This window comes from Nesoenas mayeri (assembly GCF_963082525.1).
Source record: "Nesoenas mayeri genome assembly, chromosome: 7".
NCBI lineage: Eukaryota > Metazoa > Chordata > Aves > Columbiformes > Columbidae > Nesoenas > Nesoenas mayeri.
This window is the reverse complement of record NC_137551.1, coordinates 21,566,092-21,585,778: the sequence shown is the minus strand read 5'-3', so window position 1 is coordinate 21,585,778 and position 19,687 is coordinate 21,566,092. Positions and strand designations below refer to the sequence as shown.

The window sequence follows — 19,687 nt, the reverse complement described above, 5'->3', positions numbered from 1 at the left end:
TTTCTAGAATATTCTCTTGGTGCCCCAGTGTGGTACCTTCCTTGGGTTGCACAGGGAAGCTGCTGAAGAAGTCTGAGTCTGTCTTTGTGGTGACAATTACCTACTAACTATGTGCCACCAGTGAAAAAAGACCCAGTGCAGACACCAGCTGTGCACTAATTACCGTTGGAAAGAAAAAATTCTTTTATCCTGCAGAGATTTGGCAAGATGACAGTAGTATTTTTCTGCCCCAAAGCAGACTGAAAACTTAAAATCCAAGAAATTTTTGACAATTGAAAAAATGGGACAGCAAGTATGCTGAAAATCAATGAAATGTTTCATTTAGATGAATTGGATATGTCTTTTTCTCTGTAATTATTATCATTTTGTATCTTTGTTGAAACTTCTTTCACTTCAATTACTTTAGTTTCCTCACTGAAAATAATTTAAAAGCAGAAAAAAATAATTCTGAGATTACTAAAACATAGAGTAGTTTAACCAACTGTGTTACAAAGGAAGGCAGGCAAAAGCAGCAGAAATGAGAAACAGCTCTAGGGGGCGTCTTGCCCAGCTTCTGAATGTGGCTTATAGACCAACTTGGCTTTAGTTTACTCTGCCCTTTAAAGAAGTGCTAGGTGAGTTTGGGTCTTGCAGATTGTTTGGATAATATTTGTTATATTACTTTTTTACTTAAAACTAATTCACATCCATAGATTGTGTGTTTTCTGCAGGCTGCAATGTCTCTCCAGGTGCACTCTGAGGTGAAATATGAAAGGCAGAAGAGCAGAACCAGACTCAAATCTGACAGCAAGGCATTAAAACTGAGGCTGCTGGATGCACACAGCACGCAGATCCTCTGTCATGCTAGGGAAGACAAAGCTGTTTTCATTGTTTGGAAAGGCTTTATTCCTGTTCACCTCCAAAGGATTTAAACCTTGACTGGGTTTGCATAGCAGGAAGGGAAGAGACAACAGCTATTTGTGGCCCATATCCTTGGATTTATTCCAGAAAAAAAAAAAAAGCATCTGGAGACAGATTTACTTCAAGTTCAGCATGTGTTGATGTGCTTTATTGACCTGCAGGAAGAGTCTGAGTGCTTTAACCCATGAGAGCTTTTCCTTGGAGGGCTGAAGACTATTTCTGATGTAGCTGCATGACTGGGCACAGTGAGTAGTGCAGTGTGTGCGGCAAAGTGTGACTGTCATCCCCTGATGCTGCGTGGTCTCATCTCTTTTTGTCCTCTCATTATAGCTTTGGCTGGACACAATTACCTACATAGATATGAGATTTTCTTCATGGACTTTTAAAACTCCACTTTCTCTCCTGCTGAAACCTGGCCTGAATGAGCAGACTCTGGCCAAGGTGCAATCCCTGCAGGACCAGCAGAGGAGTGGTGAGCTCCATACCCACGCAGCAGTGTTGCCTAAGACAGGGGTGTCAAACTCATTTTCACAGGAGGCCACATCAGCCTTGTGGCTGCCTCCAAAGGGCCAAATGTAATTTTAGGACTGTATAAATGTAGAAGTAGTTGGCGTAAGCTAAAGCTGAGCTGTTCTGAAGTCACATGGCATTATGTCCAGGTATCCTTGGTTGTACTCTGACCATACTTAAAAGGGCATGGAATATTTACTGACAATTGGTGGGAAGGTTCCCAATTCTAATCCTTATCTGAAAATGAAGCCATCACAGAGAGATTTGGGTTATTCACATAGCCTGACTTTGGGCACTCACCTTTACCTAAGTTAGGGAATTAGTCACCCTAAGATCTCTCTATAACCAGAGAAGGGAGAAAGGATTCCCAAAAGGCAATTCAAAGCATCTAGTCCAAACTAGTAGGAGCATCAGGTTCCTATTCTAACTTATCTCTCTTTCTGTTGAATATATAGGGAACCTAACAGACCATCCTCTTTATATAGGCAGCTGAAAATAGTTGGTATAAAACTCCATTATGCCTGGATGTCCTGTCTTAGTATGGCTTTGTTATTAAAGCAGAGAAACATCTCTCCATCTATTTGATTTGTCTGGAGAATATCCACAAGAGTTTTTTTCATACAGGAACTCATATTCAACAGAAATTGCCATGTGAGTTTTTCTTTTCCTTAGTATGAGCTATCTACATACATCTCATTCCTGCAACTTTAGTTATTCCCAGCTTACATCACTGTAGGGCAGAAACTGGTCCCCTATTTCTGACTTGAAAAGTCTCAAAAGCAGTGTGACCACTGTGGTTGTGATTGTGTCAGTAACTGGTATTTTTTCCAAACCATCAGCTGCCAGGAGCATGTGAGAATCAATAGCCGGTTTCATTTAAGAACAGGCTAAATTTGTAGACATGATGACCACTAGAAAGCTGGAAAACATAATCCAGTGTGACCTAATGCTCAAAATGAAAAGAGCCAAGACAATTCATCACTTGAAAAAGTATTACTTAGAAAAAAAGGACTTATATGATCTTTAAGGCAATTTATAGTTTCTGAATCTAGAGTTCTGGCAACATTACAGCAATTGTATTGAGAAAGAAGAATGTAGAGAAAATAATGTCATAGAAAATTACTTACCAGGATCAATTTTCTTTGAGGTTTCAAGAGCTTGGGCTTAGGAAAATTATTGGCTATTGGAGCTATGGAAATAAATATGAAGGGGTCATTTCATATTATCATAATTCACAGGCATTTTTAGTATAATTGTTAGGAATTTATAGTTTATATATTAATAGGGGATTAGGAGCAAATACATGTGCTCATACCAGACTTCAACTGCATCTCAGGTAACATATTTTACAATGAATCATAAGGCTTATGGATTAGAAAAATTCATAAGATTAAAGAATCTGATATGCAAAACATGCTGTTAGTGTGCAGAAGCCAGGGCAAATACACATCTTGAGATCTTGTCATCAAACACACAGTAAACTTTTCAGTCCTTTCCCTTCTCTCTCCCAGTGGGTCAGCACTGGCAGTAGCATCTGGAAAGTATGCCCAAGAGTTTGCATGATTGACCCTCTTCAAAAATGAGGTTTCCCAGAGGCTGATCTTTATTTGCTCAGCTTGCTCAACATCTCAAGTGCACTTGCAATTTTAAGAGTGCAATGTGGTGGCTTCTGTCAGTCTATCCCCAACATGGCTTCATCTTGCCTGACTGTAACCTTCTGTTTGAGCAGGGTGAATAGTGCTTCAGAGGTTCCTCTCTCTCCTCTGACTAGTGGGAGCTGAGACCACTTGCCTGGACTTGGTGAGCAGCTTTTCAACAGCTAAAGCTGCAGGGAGGTGAGAGTCTGGTCCCAGCAGCAGGCATGGGCCGTTTCAGCCTCCACCAATGGGTGCAAGCACAGGTCATCTCCCAGGCAGAGTCAGCAGAGACGTGCAGAATTCCTGAAATCCCTTGCTCTGCTGTCTCTCTGTGGCTGTGCTCAGGATTTGAAATACCTCTGCACTCTGTTTTCATACCTTTTGCTGGGATGGTTGGTGGCTGCTCCTCTTTCTTTTTCTTTACCTTCTTGGGCTGTAGAGGGGACATACTTGTCACACTGGTAACTGTCTCCCCAGAGCTGCAAAGCAGAGACCCACAGGTGAGGAAAAAGTGAAGGCAATGGGGGGAAAGATAGTTTGTGCCAGTGAGTTTGTGCAAACACATCACCTTGCATTTGTGAGAGTCACTGCTCAAAAACTTGGATTTTGACCTGGGAATATAATGAAAAAACTCTTACAGGGGTTGGAAATGCTCTGATCTGTCCTGGCACAGAAAATGCAAAGTGACAGGTTTAAAAAATACTGATTTCATAGCAGCTGTTCCTTAAAAACATGTCTGACCCCACTGCTGCACCCAGGATGAGCCTGTATCCTTTTGTCCTTGAGGGCAAGAGGCACAGATGGGTTAGGTGGTTTGCATAAGCTCACTCATGAAGCATTTGGCAAAGCAAAATCTTCAGTGCAGTTTCTGGGCTAAGACTGGCTGCATGGCCAGGAGGACATGCAGCATGCCTTCAGACAGTTCACAAACCCACACTTGAAAAAAACAGCTTTTTAAAGGAGGCTGGTGTGGTCAGTGCACATAAAATGGAGAAATAGTGCCCCAGACTCTTGAGCACTTTGCATTCTCCAGTAGATCCATGCTGAGGAAGGATCCATGAGGGAAGAGTACAAGTTACATTATAAACAGATTCCTGTCCTAAAAGGCTTCTGTGTTTGGACTGTCCCAAGTTGTTGTTCCTCTCCAGGTTCTTTTGCATAATGAAACATTATATTAATCAAATAAAATAGTCAAAGTGGGCTAAAGTCCTAATGAAAGTTATGATGTCTCAGCTATTGCCCACACAAGAATAACAAAATAGTAGACATTGTAATTTTACGTAGCTGTTAATCCAGATGAATGTCACTAACATTGGTAAAATCAGTATGGATTTACACTTGTGGAGATTACAAAAAAACTCTGATTTTCTGATTTTTCCTGAGTTTGGTTCCATCTACTCAGTCCAAAATGTATTTTTGCTGCCAAACTTTTATTAAAGTGTTTGAAAGGTAAAATATTTGCAAGATTTATAAATAAATCACATCAATTGTGTAAACTGAGATTTCTATTAAAAATATATGCCTGCACTATTGTGAACCTATCCCACAATAGCCATTTGTTTCTACATTAAAATCAAAACATTAACTTGTTTAAAACTGTACTGCCTAGCTCCAGTGCCCAAACACATCAAACCGCAAAGAGCAAAGAGTACAAAAATGAGGACAAGAATGAATATTTAATGTGTTTCATTTTAATAATCCAGGGTCATTAAGGCAGATGTATAGCTTAAAAATACTATCATTCTGATACAGATACTTTAAGCACAATATATGAAAAGGCTTAGTGTCAATTAATTGCGTTAGTTATTATTCTTGCTTTGCCACTGAAAAAGTGAAGCTACAGAGAAATGTATTTGTAGTTTACAATTTTCTTTTAAATGCCAAGGCCGCACAGGGTTAACTAATTCTGAGAGATACAATAACTGTACTTGCTGTCTTAGAACTGAGCTCCTCAAACCAAACAAGGAGGCTCAGAAAGGACTCCTTGGCTCCCAAACACTGTCTCTTTGTGAGCTTGCCTTGTTCAATGTCTAAAATGAAAGTTGGTTTTTTATCTCACTCCAGCTCCTCCTCCAGCCTCCTGGCTTCCATTTCAACAGTGTCACATTGTGCATTTCTTGAAGGATCTGATGAGTCTTTAGAGAGCAAGAAAAAGACAGGAGTTTGGGGCTAAAACCTGTGGAAGGTGTTTAACAATCATGGCACCAGGACCACAGTTTCCCTGGAGGTCATGACTGGTATTTCTGGAACATACTGTCCCAAGACCTGGCAAACTGCTGCAATTTTGGTCTTTACTGTCCTTATTAGAGTCAAGGATATGTGACTTTTGCTGTGGTTGCATAGGTCAGCTATTCCCTCTTGTCAGCAGAGGGATGACAAAACATTCACCCCAGTGAACCGAGAGCTGCTTTGATGTTTTCCAAACAGGGGATCTGGTGAGAAGGTGCCAGGGGAAGCCTGGGTACTTTTGACTCTGGCTCTACATGGCAGAATTTTCTCCTATACCATTAGATCTGCACCATGGAACCAAGGTGTGAGATGGACAGCTTTCTGAGATGAACACTTTTTTCACCCCAAATGATTTGTCTCCAAAAAAGTGATCACTGAAGGACTGGAGAGTTGAAGCCAAAACAAATAAATAAAAGACAGAAAAAAAATAGTTCCTGTTTTCAAAGCTACACCTCCTGGGGGTTTCTGGATCTAAAATCAGACAAAATGAGCTAATAACAAGGAGGATAATAAGAAGGAGGATATTTAAAGAAAAGAAAACCCCAGAAAATGGAATTAGGTGGTTTGTAAAACCCAAAATAACTGTACTTTTTATTTAGGTATTTATTTTTAAAGTGTGGGAAAGAACTGGGTTTTGGTTAACTCATTTTTTTCCTTAATGTTTTATTGGTCAAGTAGCAAACCAAAACCCAAACATTTGCTTTGCTCTACTCAGAAAACCTGGATTTCATTTTCTACCAAGGCCATTTTGTGAGACCTGGGGCAAATCATTTAGCCCTTTGTGTTTCAGATTCCAATTAAGTAAAAACACCATTATAATGCCAAGACATGAAAAATTGTAAGATGCTTAGGTATTACTGCAGTGGGAGTACAGACATTTCTTAGAGACTGGACTATTAATGTAATTTTGAAACTGGATTCTGCTCTGGGTTTGAAATATCACTAAGGGAGTTGAAGATGAGCCTCTCTAATCAAGCCTGAGTTTTGCACAGTGTAGTTATTTTGGCTGTCAAGAATCTCATGCAAATTAGTTCTTTAGTTTGGCCTAATGGAAATTTAGACACTGGGTTTCGGGTCTAAATGTGCTGAATTAAGTTGCAAGACAAGGAATGCACAGGTGAAGAGAAGTGATTTCAAAGGAATTAATGGTTTGTGTTTTCAGCAATGGGTGGAAAATAAATGGTACCATGTGTGAAACACAGCCAAAATTATAATACTGGTAACACTCTCACAGCTGTTTAATTTTAAAGCCCTGAAGTCAATGCACTTTAGACATGCATTTGTGGGATCAGGGCTTTTATTAGCATAACTTGCCATTCTGAAATACAAGAAACTTCATTTTTATCCATATAATCATGTATTTCTCCCACTTCCAAAGATTCTGTTTTACAGTGAAGAAATCATTTTGGCTTTTTTTCTCACTGCCATTCAGCCTACTAAGTTTAGTGTTTGCAGTAGTATCACTACCACATCATGTATGCCCAGAAAGGCATACTGTGTACTATGAGTCTTTTCATCTGACTGCTCTGCTCCATTTTTCATTGTTGTTGCTGTTTTTGTAATTCCAGCTTTGTCCCAGCAGCTAATAAAAAAGGAGAACGAGAAAACATTCATGGAAAAATTAAAAATGCTGAGCTGTCTCTGTAAATTTTTGGTGTGGTGCAATAGCTGGTCAGGGTCACAGAACAAAGATCTTTCCATGAATAACATGAAAATTTCAGTTTGTACCGACCTCTCCTGAACTTTGTTGCTTTGTTGTGACTTCACTTACATCCGAGTACTGGTTAGATTGAACACAGTGATAATCCCATGAGAATGCACTAAAAATTGCACTAGTTGAAGATCTAAGATATGCTATGCTTGGCATTGAATCTCATAGTATCTAAAACGATACTAAGAGAAAGAAATAGTATCTGTGATACCAAATGGTACTAGATTTAAACTACAAGGCTAGAAACATATGGTTTTGGTCAGTGGAAACTGGGAAACAGCTGTTCTTGTCTGTTGTTATAAGACATTGCTCTTTAATATTTTTTGTCCGTAAAATACTTCTGTCACCTTTTTTTTGTTTGTTTGTTTACTGAAGTTCCAGCATAATTTATATCTCAGGAAGATCATGGGGTGGAAATCAGTTTTGTCACAGCCCACAATCAAAAACTTTTAGCAGCCAGTGGTATTCAATGGACAGTGATTAATGACTGCAGCAGAAGTAGAATTTTTCCCATCACTTGGAGTCTTCAGCTGGAAACAGACTATGTGTCTAGAAAATCTGCTTTTGAGCCTCATTCTCTGTTCCTGGGTGCAGGAATCACTGGGTAACGTGGTTTGTGTACATGGATAGTTTAAGTAATTACCATCTGGTGAAGTGTTGGGAAAACCTAGAAAGCCACACAGGATGAAAGCAGGCTTCTCCAAAGAGGAATTCAGAGCCTCAAGGACAGGCTTGTCGCTGAAGCACCTGCAGGACCTATAGCTAGATAGCCCAGGTAGATCTCTCGTATCACACACAGCAGATGTTGGCTTGCAGGCACGTTCATGACTCATGGACCAAGGATTCTTTATCCTCCTGTAGGTATTTTGGAAAACATTACTCATCTTCTTCAGCATAAATAGCAAAACAAAGACAGAATTAGTGCCTTGGGTTATAGTAAAGAGAAATGTAATCTCCTACCTGTTCTGGGGGCATTTCACCAGGTAGTGCTTCACTGTTAAAGAAAAAAAAAAAAAAAAAAGTGGCTTCACCCCAACACAGTTTATGAGTTACAGATGGGTACTGCAGATAGACCTGTGCTGCTGAGACTGTGGAGTTGCCAGGTTATTACACCAGGAGAGCTGCTAATCATCACCGTACATTATACTGTGCATTAAAATGTAGTTTGACTCAAAGACAAAGCTAGGCTTGGGAGAGGGAAATGTATCAAACAACACCAAAAATCTGCTGTGGAAGTGCTGGGCAACACACATTCCAGTGGTCAGTCCAGCCAAAAGACAGCTTGCTAAGGAAAAGCACAGCAGGCCAGTAATTTTACTTTGAAGACTTTTATTTCCCTTGTGGTGCTTCTATTTATTTCCAGAAGCCTGAAATAAACCATTCACCCACAGGACCCACTGCTGTTCCTAATGTAAGCTAGACTGCAGCCTCAGCCAGTCTACAGCTTGCGATCTACAGCTTCCTCACAAGGGGAGGAGGAGTGTCAGGCGCCGACCTCTTCTCTTTGGCAACCAATGACAGAACTCAAGGGCATGGCAGGAAGATGTGCCAGAGGAGGTTTAGTTTGGACATTAGGAAAAGGTTCTTCACTCAGAGGGTGGTGGAGCACTGGAACAGGGTCCCCAGGGAGGTGTCATGGTGCCAAGCCTGACAGTGTTCAAGAAGAGACTGGACAAGGCCCTCAGGCACATGGTGTGAATTGGGGGGTTGTCATATGCAGGGACAGGAGTTGGACTCAATGATCCTTGTGGGTCCATTTCAACTCAGGATGTTCTATGATTCTATGCCTAAGCCAGCCAAGGCAGTGATTCCATCCGTCTGTCCTTTTTTTTGATATGCAGAACAGTGTGCCTGACCCTTCAGGAGTAAGGGGATGCTGATGTACATAGCATCTCTATGTATGTATTTGAGCATCTCTAGGTATGTATTATTTTGGTTTGCCCTACAGTTAGTAAGCTTTCGAACCAGGGACTGGGAAGAGCAACCACTCCTGCAACAAATGGACATAGACTTCTACCAAAACCACAGAAGATTTGCCAGTTTCAACCATTGCTGCTTCCCACAGCATCCCATAGCTGCCCTGTGCTATGGGGCAGCCCCAGCTGCAGTGCCAATCAAATCGAGGGAGCTCCTTCAATGAGGAATTGGGTTCAATATTACCCTTCTCATGTCAGAGCCCTGAGGCAGACAGACACCCCAGAGGGATCATCCCCATCTTCGTCTACAGAAAATCGCAGCTTCTCATTCAGGTATGAGCTGCAATTTGTCCTAGGCTGGGCTGTTCTTATGCAGGGCTGGGCAGTTTTCCCCTTCCTCTTCACACACTTACTTGGGTGTCTGCCTCCACTCTTCGGGTGGGGTGGGGTGGGGTGGGGTGGGGTGGGGTGGGACGGGACGGGACGGGACGGGACGGGACGGGGCAGGGCAAATCAAATCAAATCAAATCAAATCAAATCAGGTCAGATGATCCTACTTGTGGTGCTAAGGCTGAGGAGCTGAAGGAGGAAGCTGGAGCTGTGGGAGGATGGAGGAAGCTGTTGGTGTTCCTGTAGTAGGGTGACTGGAGAGATTGAGGGAGAAGCCCTGATGGAAATTTTTCCAGCAAGGTGAGGGGATAGTTTTGGTTGTTCTGGGCCACTGACTTGGTTTTAAGGGGAAGAGCAGAGCCAGGGTTCACTTGAGGGACCTCTGAGGAAGATGTTGTGGCAACCACCTCACTGAAAGTCAAGGAAGCTGTACCTAGAGTCTGCCTGGAAGCTTGCAGTTATGTAGAGGGATGAATGCTTTGCTGTCCCTGTCTTTAATCGTGTCCTCAAGGAAGGGTGGACTTCATGATCTCGCTGCAGGTGCTTTTCATGGAAATACTAACACCTGCCTAGTCCAGCCCAGGATGGAGGTACAGAGTGCCAAGGATGGAGAGGAGGTAAGAATGATTTTTGAAGAGCAATGTTTTATTCTAACAGTCTGAGAGAGCAGTGCTGTTGGCTGACAGAGTGGGTATCTTGTGATCAGACCCTAGCCCCTGGAAGGTGCCTCTAGAGGGGCTAGAGGAGTGTTGAGGGAGCTCTTTGTGCTTTATGGCCATATGACTGAGTGTAAACAGCACCTTCCAGGGAACTGCTACTCCTCTGGGCAGAGGTCCAGGTCTGAGCCTGCTGCCAAGGCCCAGGGACTGTGGGGAGAAAAAGCAAAATGGGGCTAGTAGAGAAATTTTAATTTCCTGATGCTTGACTGGGTGCTGAGACAATTAATGTGGCTCTGGAAAATACTCTGATCATGTGGTCCTCACTGAAAGACCTGCCTGAAAATCTTACCCTTGTACACTGAGTGCCTGTATGCAAAGCTTTACTCTCTTATATTTCCATGAATCCAGAAGTTTAATGCTGCTAGTGTTTACTGCATAATATTCAAAATCTGCATAAAAAAATGGCAAAACCTGTAATTATTCAGACATTATAGTAGTGAAGCAAGGATTTAGCAGCTCAGAAGTAATTACTTTTTCTCTGTCATATATGCTTATTCTCTATTGTATTCTATATTATTTCTATATTTAACTGGTGTTGGTTCAATGTAAAGAGACCTTTTCTCCAAGCTGCTTGTATGCTTGTACCAACATAAATTACTAAAAACAAAAGCAAAATCTAGCCCAATGTCTGCTCAAGAAAAAACAGGATACATAGATGTGTCTAGTGCTTGTGGCTTCAGGGTGAGTCACCATGACCAACATACTTAAGTGTGGGTACTGCTTTGGCACAAAACTTTTGTCATCATTTAACAGGGCAGGAAGAACAACATTGATCTTGCATCTTCCCCTTGGTAAGCAGAGTTGTTCGTCTCAGTTAGAATCAGAGTTACTTTACTGAGAACACTGTTGGAAGGTGAAGCCACAGCCTGAAATGTGTTTGTGGTCAGGCAAGGACTTCTGTATACATCTATTTTTGGCTTACATGTCTTCTCCCTTGTGTATCTGAGTCACTCATTCCTTCATGGTATAGGTGTAGAGCTGAAGAGGCAGCAAAATAACAATTCTCTCCTGTCATTAACAGGACAAATTACTAACATAACTCTTTTTGAAAGCTTCTTTTCAGAGGTGGCCCTTACACTCTCCTCTAACTTTATGGCTGCTGAGCACACTGGTATCTCATCCTCACAACTTGTGTGAGGTCTCAAACTACTCTTAAACAGACATGAAAGTAAAGCCTCACTGGCTGCTCCACAGATCTGAATAGCACTTAATCAAAGATTAAATAGGTCTGCTTTTGTGCAGGTTTAGCCTCTCTGAGAAACTCTCTCCCCGAGGAAGAGAAGAACAAAACAGTAATCCTTGATCCTGAAAGATTACTAGGAAAATGCACATCTGAATGACAAAGTGATGGTTTAGTTTCAAAGAATGCTACAAAGGAGAAAGTGCTAATAACACCTCATTTCCCAAGAAATTGACAGCTAGCCAGAAAGGCATAAGAAAACAGATGGGAAGATGACTGCTTTGAAACCCTCTGAACTTTTCTGTAGAAATGTCACTCCTGAAACATTTTAACTAGATCTGATCAGAATGCAATTTAATGAAACAGTGCTTGGTTTTCTTTAAAATAAGTTCTAACAACCTTCAATTTATGTTTATGCAAAGCTGAAAAATTTTGAGAAGTCCAAAGCAAATTTAAAATGAAATAGCTATTCAAAGGGAGCAAAGTGCCCTTGTTCTAGTTTTGACGGTCTTTTCTACCAATATATTATTTTGTTTTTATTGAAGTCAAGGCACTGAGATGTTTATATTCCCTGCATTTTCTGAACTCTCCTTCTTTGATAAGGGCCTTGCAGTCAGCAAGAATAACATTTCACTCACCTGTGGATCTCCTTTTGTTCAGGAGTGACTGGCAGAGAATGACAAGTGTAAAAAGGAGGACGCTGATGATCCCTATTGAACACACAAAGACTGCATACACGTACAGATCTGAAAGCCAAGCACAGATGATGGTCAGTGTTGCAGCTGCGTATTTAGTGCTTACAGGATAGAAAAAGTTATGTCTACAAGATCTAAACAGAATATTATCCAAAAGACTTAGGGTAACAGTTTGGAAGTAATTTAACCTTTTTGCAACTTCCATACAGTATCCTGCTCAGTTTTAAAACTGGCTGAAGTCTCCATAAATGCAAATAGGTGTAGTTATGAGGCTTTCCTTTCACAGGGGAGGAGATGGCTTCTTTGGGTTTTTTTCTCCTTTTTTCTTTCTTGTAGTGGGACCATCAAAAATAAAAGAACTTCTGTTGGAAGTACATCAAACAGATGTACTGGTTTAAAAAAAAATAAAAGGTTGTGGAAGGAGTACTGAGTAGCTGAGGAAGAAGAAAGTCTGATTGCTGCTTCTGGTGGTAGCACTGGCTTGAGATTTTTGGATATTTCTTTTATTATTTCTCAATCTACTGTCTCAGTCTCCATTTACAGCTTTTATTCAGGTGCTGTAACACATTCCCACTGCAGCTGACAGGAGCTGTATCATGGCAGATCAAGATGGACTATTTTGTTCAGAAGAAGAAGAAAATTTAGTGGCTTATTTCTGCCTTTACTAGAACTTTAAATAGGATACTTTAAGGATGGTCTACCCATTAATATCTTGAAGTGTCCTTAGGGAGGTATATTGACTTATTTCCTGCTTCACAGAGAGGAAACTAAGCCTTAGAGGTCAAGTGTTCTTGTAGAAAATAACGTTGCTGGAATGAGACTCCTTGACCTGCAATCCTGTGGTTTGTTTCCCTTACACAGTACAACAATAGTTTGTAAATTGTGGTTTAAACTGTAAGTGTCCCCACAGAATCAAGGCCAGCCTGCGAGGGAGCACTGCTGCCTGGCACGCAGCACAGCAGGGTGGCTACAAATTCCCTACTAGTGCTTCGCTGATGCTTCAGATTGGGGTAGGAGGATTGGATTTCAGTCTCCTAGAACAGTTTTTCACTAACCCACATAGAAGATGCTGCTTGCCTTGAAACTCAAGGGATCTTTAGGCTGCTCTTGCAGTACAGAGCACATCTGGTGAACAGCTTCCAAGGCTACTTGGAGTGGGAAGGCTTGGTACCTCTTCAGACAGAGTCAGCCCTTTCCTGGATAAGGGGCTTATTTGCATTGCATGATTAGCCAAGCATAGGTTATTTTCCCATTGACCATAACAAACATATGGGAACATGAAACTGGATATTTTCTTCAGTACCCCTTGTACTCTGTGGAATGCTTTCTCAGGCAAGTCACAAGTTTGCACAAGAACTAGTAAAACTGGACCTTACTGGAGTACTTTAGTGGTGTACTTCAGTTCAGTGCAACCAGTAGCAGTTAGATGATGTATCTTTACCTTCAAAAAACTTCCAGGTTTCATGGTTTCTCTTGAAAGTAGGATCATCAGAAGATTTTGATGAAATCACTGAAGAAAAAATAAAAGACATAACAAAAATAATAAAAATAAAAAAAAATATAAGACATAACAAAAATTGAATATGTGGCATAAAATGCTGGGACTTCCTGAAGTAAATGTAGTTCTGCCTTAAACTTCAGTGCACAGATATCCTGCCTTATCTCACAGGATAATTACCTTTCAATGAAACACTTCAGTTATAAAACAGCATTATAAAAATACCTTCCAGCAAATCTCATCTGGCTTGGCACCCCTCACAAGCACTGTATGGCTTGTGAGATTGCCTCCCTGTTGTCATCTTATTCTGGGAAGATGCAATGTGTGGTTTTTCAATCGAAAGATAAATGCAGTGAAGTACAGTGAGAGAATAGAAATGCACTTTAGAAGAGCTTAGGTCTTAGAATAGAGTGGCCATGTGCTTGTAAGGTCTGTGGTAGCATTGTGGGGATTGTCTGATTATCCCAGGAAAAAAGCTGCTATTAATGCTCTATGTAGCTGGTCTTATTCTGACTCTGTGTCCTCAGTTACCAGCAACTCATACCCCTAGTGTTGCCATTAGTGTTCCTGTCCTGCAGACTTCCTGAAGCATGTTCAAATGCTTTAGAAAGTGCATATCTGAGCTGGGAAGCAGAATGCATTTACTTATTCTAAGTGTCATGGAATCATAGAATAGTTCGGGTTGTAGAGGATCTTAAAGATCATCTGGTTCCAACCCTTCTCCCACAGGCATGGACACCTTTCACTAAACCAGGTTGCTCAAGGCCCCATCCAACCTGGCCTTGAACACTTCCAGGGATGGGGCATCCAAAACTTCTCTGGGCAGCCTGTTCCAGTGCCTCACCACCCTTATGGTGAAGAATTTCTTCCTTATATATAAACTAAACCTACTTGCTTTCAGTTTAAAGCCATTACCCCTTATCTTATCACTACATGCCCTTTTAAAATGTCCTTCTGCATCTTTCTTATGGATCTCCTTTAAGTACTGAAAGTACATTAAGGTATTCCTGGAGCCTTTTCCAGGCTGAAAAATCCCATCTCTCAGCTTGTTTTCATAGGAGACGTTCTCCAGCCCTCTGATCATCTTTGTGGCCCTCCTCTGGACTTACTCCAGCAGGTCCATGTCCTTCTAATGTTGGGGGCCCCAGAGCTGCAGACAGTACTGCAGGTGGGTTCTCACCAGAGCAGAGGGGCAGAATCACCTCCCTTGACTTGCTGGCCATGCTCCTCTTGATGCAGCCCAGGATACGGCTGGCTTTCTGGGCTGCGAGCACACATTGCCAGCTCATGTTAAGCTTCTCATCAACCAACATCCCAACGTCCTTCTCCCCAGGGCTTCTCTCAATCCATTCTCCACCCAGCCTGTATTTGTACTGTCTTAGGTGTAGGAACAGAGTAGCCTGAACATCCTAATTAATGTAAACTGCTCTGTTACCTCTGTATCAGTGGCCATGGACTGTTGAGTGTAGAATAGTTTAAATTCTCAGCTAAGTAATTCCCCTGCCTATGGGTGGGGTTTTTTGTTGTTTGTTTGTTTTTTCCCCGACAAGGAAGACTGTATGACCATAAGTTGTACCAGCTCCCTGTTATATCCCAGAAAAAGTGCTGACTGAATGACTGTTCTAAATCACACAGGAGGAAAAATAGCTGCAGGTTTTTCACAGAACTGTACTCTCTGTCAGGAAGAGGAGCAGGCTACAGAGCCCTGGACAAATGGATGAATGTCAATGTCATAACAGCTGTACAGCCTAGTGTTAGAATCCAAATGCTCTGACTGCTGGATCACCGGTGAAAACACTCTCTGCTCTCCTCAGTGAGATTATTTATGCATGCTGACATTTTTTTATGACATCAGATTAGATGATCTCACTTATGATAATCCTTTTTTTTTTTTTTTTTTCTTCTGCTAACAATCATTACAATGGATTAGGAGTCCAATGTCCCCCAGATTGACAATGAGGTCTGAATCTCGTCCTTACTGGAAAGATAATTTGTTATGGAGTGTCCTACAGGGATGTGAGGTGTTGGGCTAACTCAGTGGATATGGAACTTCTTTCAGGACTAATGAAATCTTCTGTTTAGTTGTGACGGGAAGCTCATATTTATTATTTTAACAAAACTGCTCATTTGTTACATGAAAGCACTACATGTGAATTTTTGGCAAGTATTTTAGAATGCCTTCCTTGAAAAAAAAAAAAAAAAAAGGCTTTTATTCATTTGGGGGTGGGGGCGTGATCTTGCATTCCTGTATCTTGCAACATTTTTACCATTAGAAAATGTCACATATGACTAATATTTAATAGACCTTCTGTTCTATGGGAAACTCTGACACATACATTTCCTAAGAAGACAGACTGTTGTGACCATCTCACTTGTTTGTCCATGTCTCTAGGATTATAATTGGGCTGCCTAATTTTGTGTTTGTCCTCCCACATGTAGTCCATTCTCTTGGACTGTAAACCATTTGAAACTCCTATCGCTCTTCCAAAGAGATGTGTAGTACCTTGCATAGGGGGTTCAAGGGCTTACCCAACTGTAAATGGTGTTTTGGAAGTGCTGCATGTTGTTCAGAGACCATTCACTATTTTGAGTTTTCTGATAGGAAGGCAGAGGGAGAACCATCTTTCTGATTTCCTTTCACCCCACTCCAAAAAACCTGTTTTCTGGTGTATTCCATACTATAATGGTGATCACTAACTTGATTTTATGCTAACAGTGACCACACAAGCCCAGGAAAAGAACAGATGCATTTGATAAAAACATGGGGGAAGAGGAAAAGGTTCATCTTAACTTGGAAGAAAGATGTTGCATGGCTAGAGGAGGAGACATTTCTTGGCAACACTAGGGCAAGGCTTTCCCTTGTTGTTACTACCAAGATTTAACAGCAGCCTTTTCATAAATCCTATTTGATATATTGTATTCACCACCTCTAAAGGGACAAACTGCAACTGTTCAAATTTCAGCTGAGCCTTCTGAAACCATTACAAAGTTGCTGTAGTTGACGTAGAAGTCCATGAATGGAAGACCATAAGGACTACATCCCCATCAGATTGGGCTCCCCTTCTGAAGAAACCTATTCTGTCCCAAAAGGAGAAGCCAGGTATGTAGCTAAACCTTAAACTACCTTAATTGTACATTAAGGAACTGTAGCCTGTAACTCAATTGTTCTTCCAGACCTCCAGTATGTGTATCTGTATAAATTTGCGTTGCAAGAAAATGCATTTGCAACTTCTTAATGGCCTACATAAATTCACACCTGCAAATTTGCCAGCAAATAACAAAATCTGCATATAAGTTAATAGCAGCAGATTCTACAGACCCACTTGTCATCTGATAAGGTTTTTTGCTTTGAATAGTGCTATGCTTGGTAGCTAACAAAGGCTATGTACTGAACTGCCCCAGGTTTTTTCTGCTTCAAAAGCAAATCAGATTTTGAAGAAGCACCATGACCATTTTCCCTCTGGAAACTCATCCCATACAGTGACCTCTTCTTCCTGTGTAAATAAAAAGAGAGACCTAAAGGCTATTTCTGCATCTACTTGATGTGCACAGTTGCACAAATTTGCCTGGTACTTTATCATAAAGACACTATTTTGAATTCAGGCATAACTGCAGCCACATTAGCTGGAACAAAATGTTAGACAAGACAGCAACTGTGACTTGTTTGAGTACTGTTACCTTATTTGACAAAGCACAGGCAGTACAGTTTAAATATCCAAATGCTTCAGGCAATTTGTATTGTTTCTTTTGTTGTGTCCTGGATCTAACTGTAATATAAGTAAATCCCTTTGCAATAAAAAATGTAACTGATCATAATATAAAATACAAAATGTGCTTGGAAAATATTTCCTTGAAAAGTCCAAGTGTTACCATTGGGGAAATCGGAGACTTTATCACCACTTTGAAAAGAGTTGCCATCCCTCCCATGTGTAGTAAGTCTTGTAAACTTGCAGTGCAATAACTGAATGTTAGCTACAGCAGTCCTTTGTTTCCTGTAAAGAGTCTTTTAGCAGTAAAAGTTGTTATGGCATTTAAAGATATGTCATTTTTCAGATGTCTTTTAGTATCTTTACTCCGGATTTAGAATTGGAATAAATGCTCTTATGAGGGGGCCACAATGGGGGTGACTGCCTCGCATCCTGCAGAGCATATTGTTGGTGTGGTCAGTCTCTGGGTGGGCCTGCCTTCCTCCCTGGCCTCAGGTTTCCTCTTCTGCTTCAGGTTACGTTTGAAGCAGAGAGAAGCAATACAGCTGACCAGACAGAGTGAGAAAGATGAACTCATGAGTCTCAAATCCCTACTCTGATTCTGTGTTCATAAATCATACTAAATATCAGGGAGAAAAATAGTGTTTAAAGGCTGGACTGAAAAGTTGCAGTTTTCCTTCTTGGCAGTAACTAAATAGATCTGAACCCTACACTTTAGCTAGGAAGAGCAATGGCATGTTTCCGTGTTATAATTAGCAATACCTTGAGCAGCTATGAAGGATGCAGAGTGGCTTCTTTTTGTGAGAAAGAGTATGACAGGCAGTCTAACAATATTTTATTTTGTTTTTTCTTCTGCTGCCATTTACCTGGAACGTGTCATTCCCTTTCCAAGCACTTCTGACAAATCCCTATGTTTCACTGTGGGCATTTAAGAAATTCCGTCATCCAGTGAATGAGAAAACACTCTATAAACAACTGACCTGCTCTATGAAATGAAAATTCTCCATTTGATTTTCTCCCTCCTTATTTTTTCTTTTTTTCTTCCACAAGCATGCTGCTTGTTCTGCACTCCTTGGGTACATCTATTGGTCTATTTTGCAAGTCCTTCATGGAAGAAACACATTACTTGTTATCCATTCTGTCTTCCAGTGTACTACTCTTGGAGACAGCTATCAGGTCTGGTGCAAAGGATCTGGGGAGAAGGGTCAGAATAGTGTAAGCCCACAGCTGTAACAGCACTCTCCTCCTTCACTGCTTCTCTCTGTCTCTTGACACCAGACCTGGCCTTCTCTAACTCCCTTCCCTCAAGTTATCCTCAGAAATTTTTCTCTAGGAGACTCTGTGATTGTATGGCAGCCTCCTAGCTGGGCTTGTAGGCCTGCAAGACACCCATTTGAGTTCTTTTTGAGTAATGACACCTGGTAGTTACTCTCAGCCTCTCCTCCTCTTCTCTCCTGGCACAACATTTCAACCACTTGTTCTCTGTAGGTTGATATGAGAGCCTTGGCTTCCCTCCCCACATCAGTTTTTGGTGGGAGATTAGGACTGTTGGGATGCTCAGTCCTCCTTCTTGACAGAGACTGAATCTCTCCTTTCAGCTGAATCTAGAGGGGTGAAGGAGGAAGAGATAGGGAGAGAAGGAGAGCCAGTTCCTAGCCAAGCACAGGAGCAGCAGGGAAATATGACTGCTGAGCATGAAGCAACCTAATGCCTGAAGTCTGTAGGACTAAATCATGTATGCAATAAAGTTTCATTTCATAACCCTGTGTGGTTACAAGGCTAACCACTGTGTCTTGGCTCCAGCTACTCAACATGGGGTCAGTGCTTGTAAAACTTAATGCCCTTCAGAGATTAAGATGGCTAAGTTCAGGAGATGGGCTCTAGTGGTTTTACTCCTCCCTTTTTAAAAAACAAAGGAGTGAAAACAGCAACAAAGATCAAACGAGAAACTGTTCTTTGAGCTGTGAAACTAATGTATTCTGTGTTCCACATCTAAATGGCTCCCCTGTTCACAACAACCTTAGGACTGGACTCCTTCCTCTGTATGTCCAGGAGCCCCAGCTACTAACTGTGATGTGGAAGGTTACTGGGCACATAGCAGCTCAAGAACAACAATTAACTTTTTTGTTCTTATAGCTTTCCTTCAAGGAGGAAGTTCTCTCCCTACCCCCAGTCAATTTCACATTACTTGTACATTAATCTCTTTAAGACTATTATCTCATTAAAATCAGCCCATGGGTTCAAAAGGGTGCAGACTAGTTAATAATATAATCATGTAGGCTTTTGTTTCCTTTAAGAGATAAGATTATGGATCACAGATGATATTTGGTTGCAGATTTACATTTCTGACTCACAGTGCTTATTACTCTGGTGATTTGTATTTAAGAGTTTAATGAACTTCAATGAAGTTTTACTTTAAGTCCCAGTTTTGTGGTCTTCTGTGCAAAACAAGCATGGCTGATGTATAAAGCTGGAGCCTGAGTGCTGGAGGGGTGGGCGTTTCCCTGGTGGAGACAGGTAAGGGGCTGGGGTTCCTATTTGGGCCTGGGTCCTGCTCTGTCATTACTTATATTTCTGACTGTCTGCAACCAGGAA

General features: G+C 41.2%; 1 protein-coding gene across 1 annotated transcript in view; it reads right to left on the bottom strand.

Annotated features, from left to right (window-relative positions):
* VSTM4 (V-set and transmembrane domain containing 4) overlaps positions 1–19,687 on the bottom strand; it is a gene marked incomplete at both ends in the record, with an annotated part of 36,584 nt that overhangs the window by 9,419 nt on the left and 7,478 nt on the right. The window contains 5 exons of the mRNA XM_080347873.1: positions 2,538–2,599; positions 3,426–3,526; positions 7,948–7,981; positions 11,831–11,938; positions 13,329–13,397. Coding sequence (XP_080203999.1) covers positions 2,538–2,599; positions 3,426–3,526; positions 7,948–7,981; positions 11,831–11,938; positions 13,329–13,397 — 374 coding nt within the window. The remainder of the gene's footprint in view (positions 1–2,537; positions 2,600–3,425; positions 3,527–7,947; positions 7,982–11,830; positions 11,939–13,328; positions 13,398–19,687) is intronic.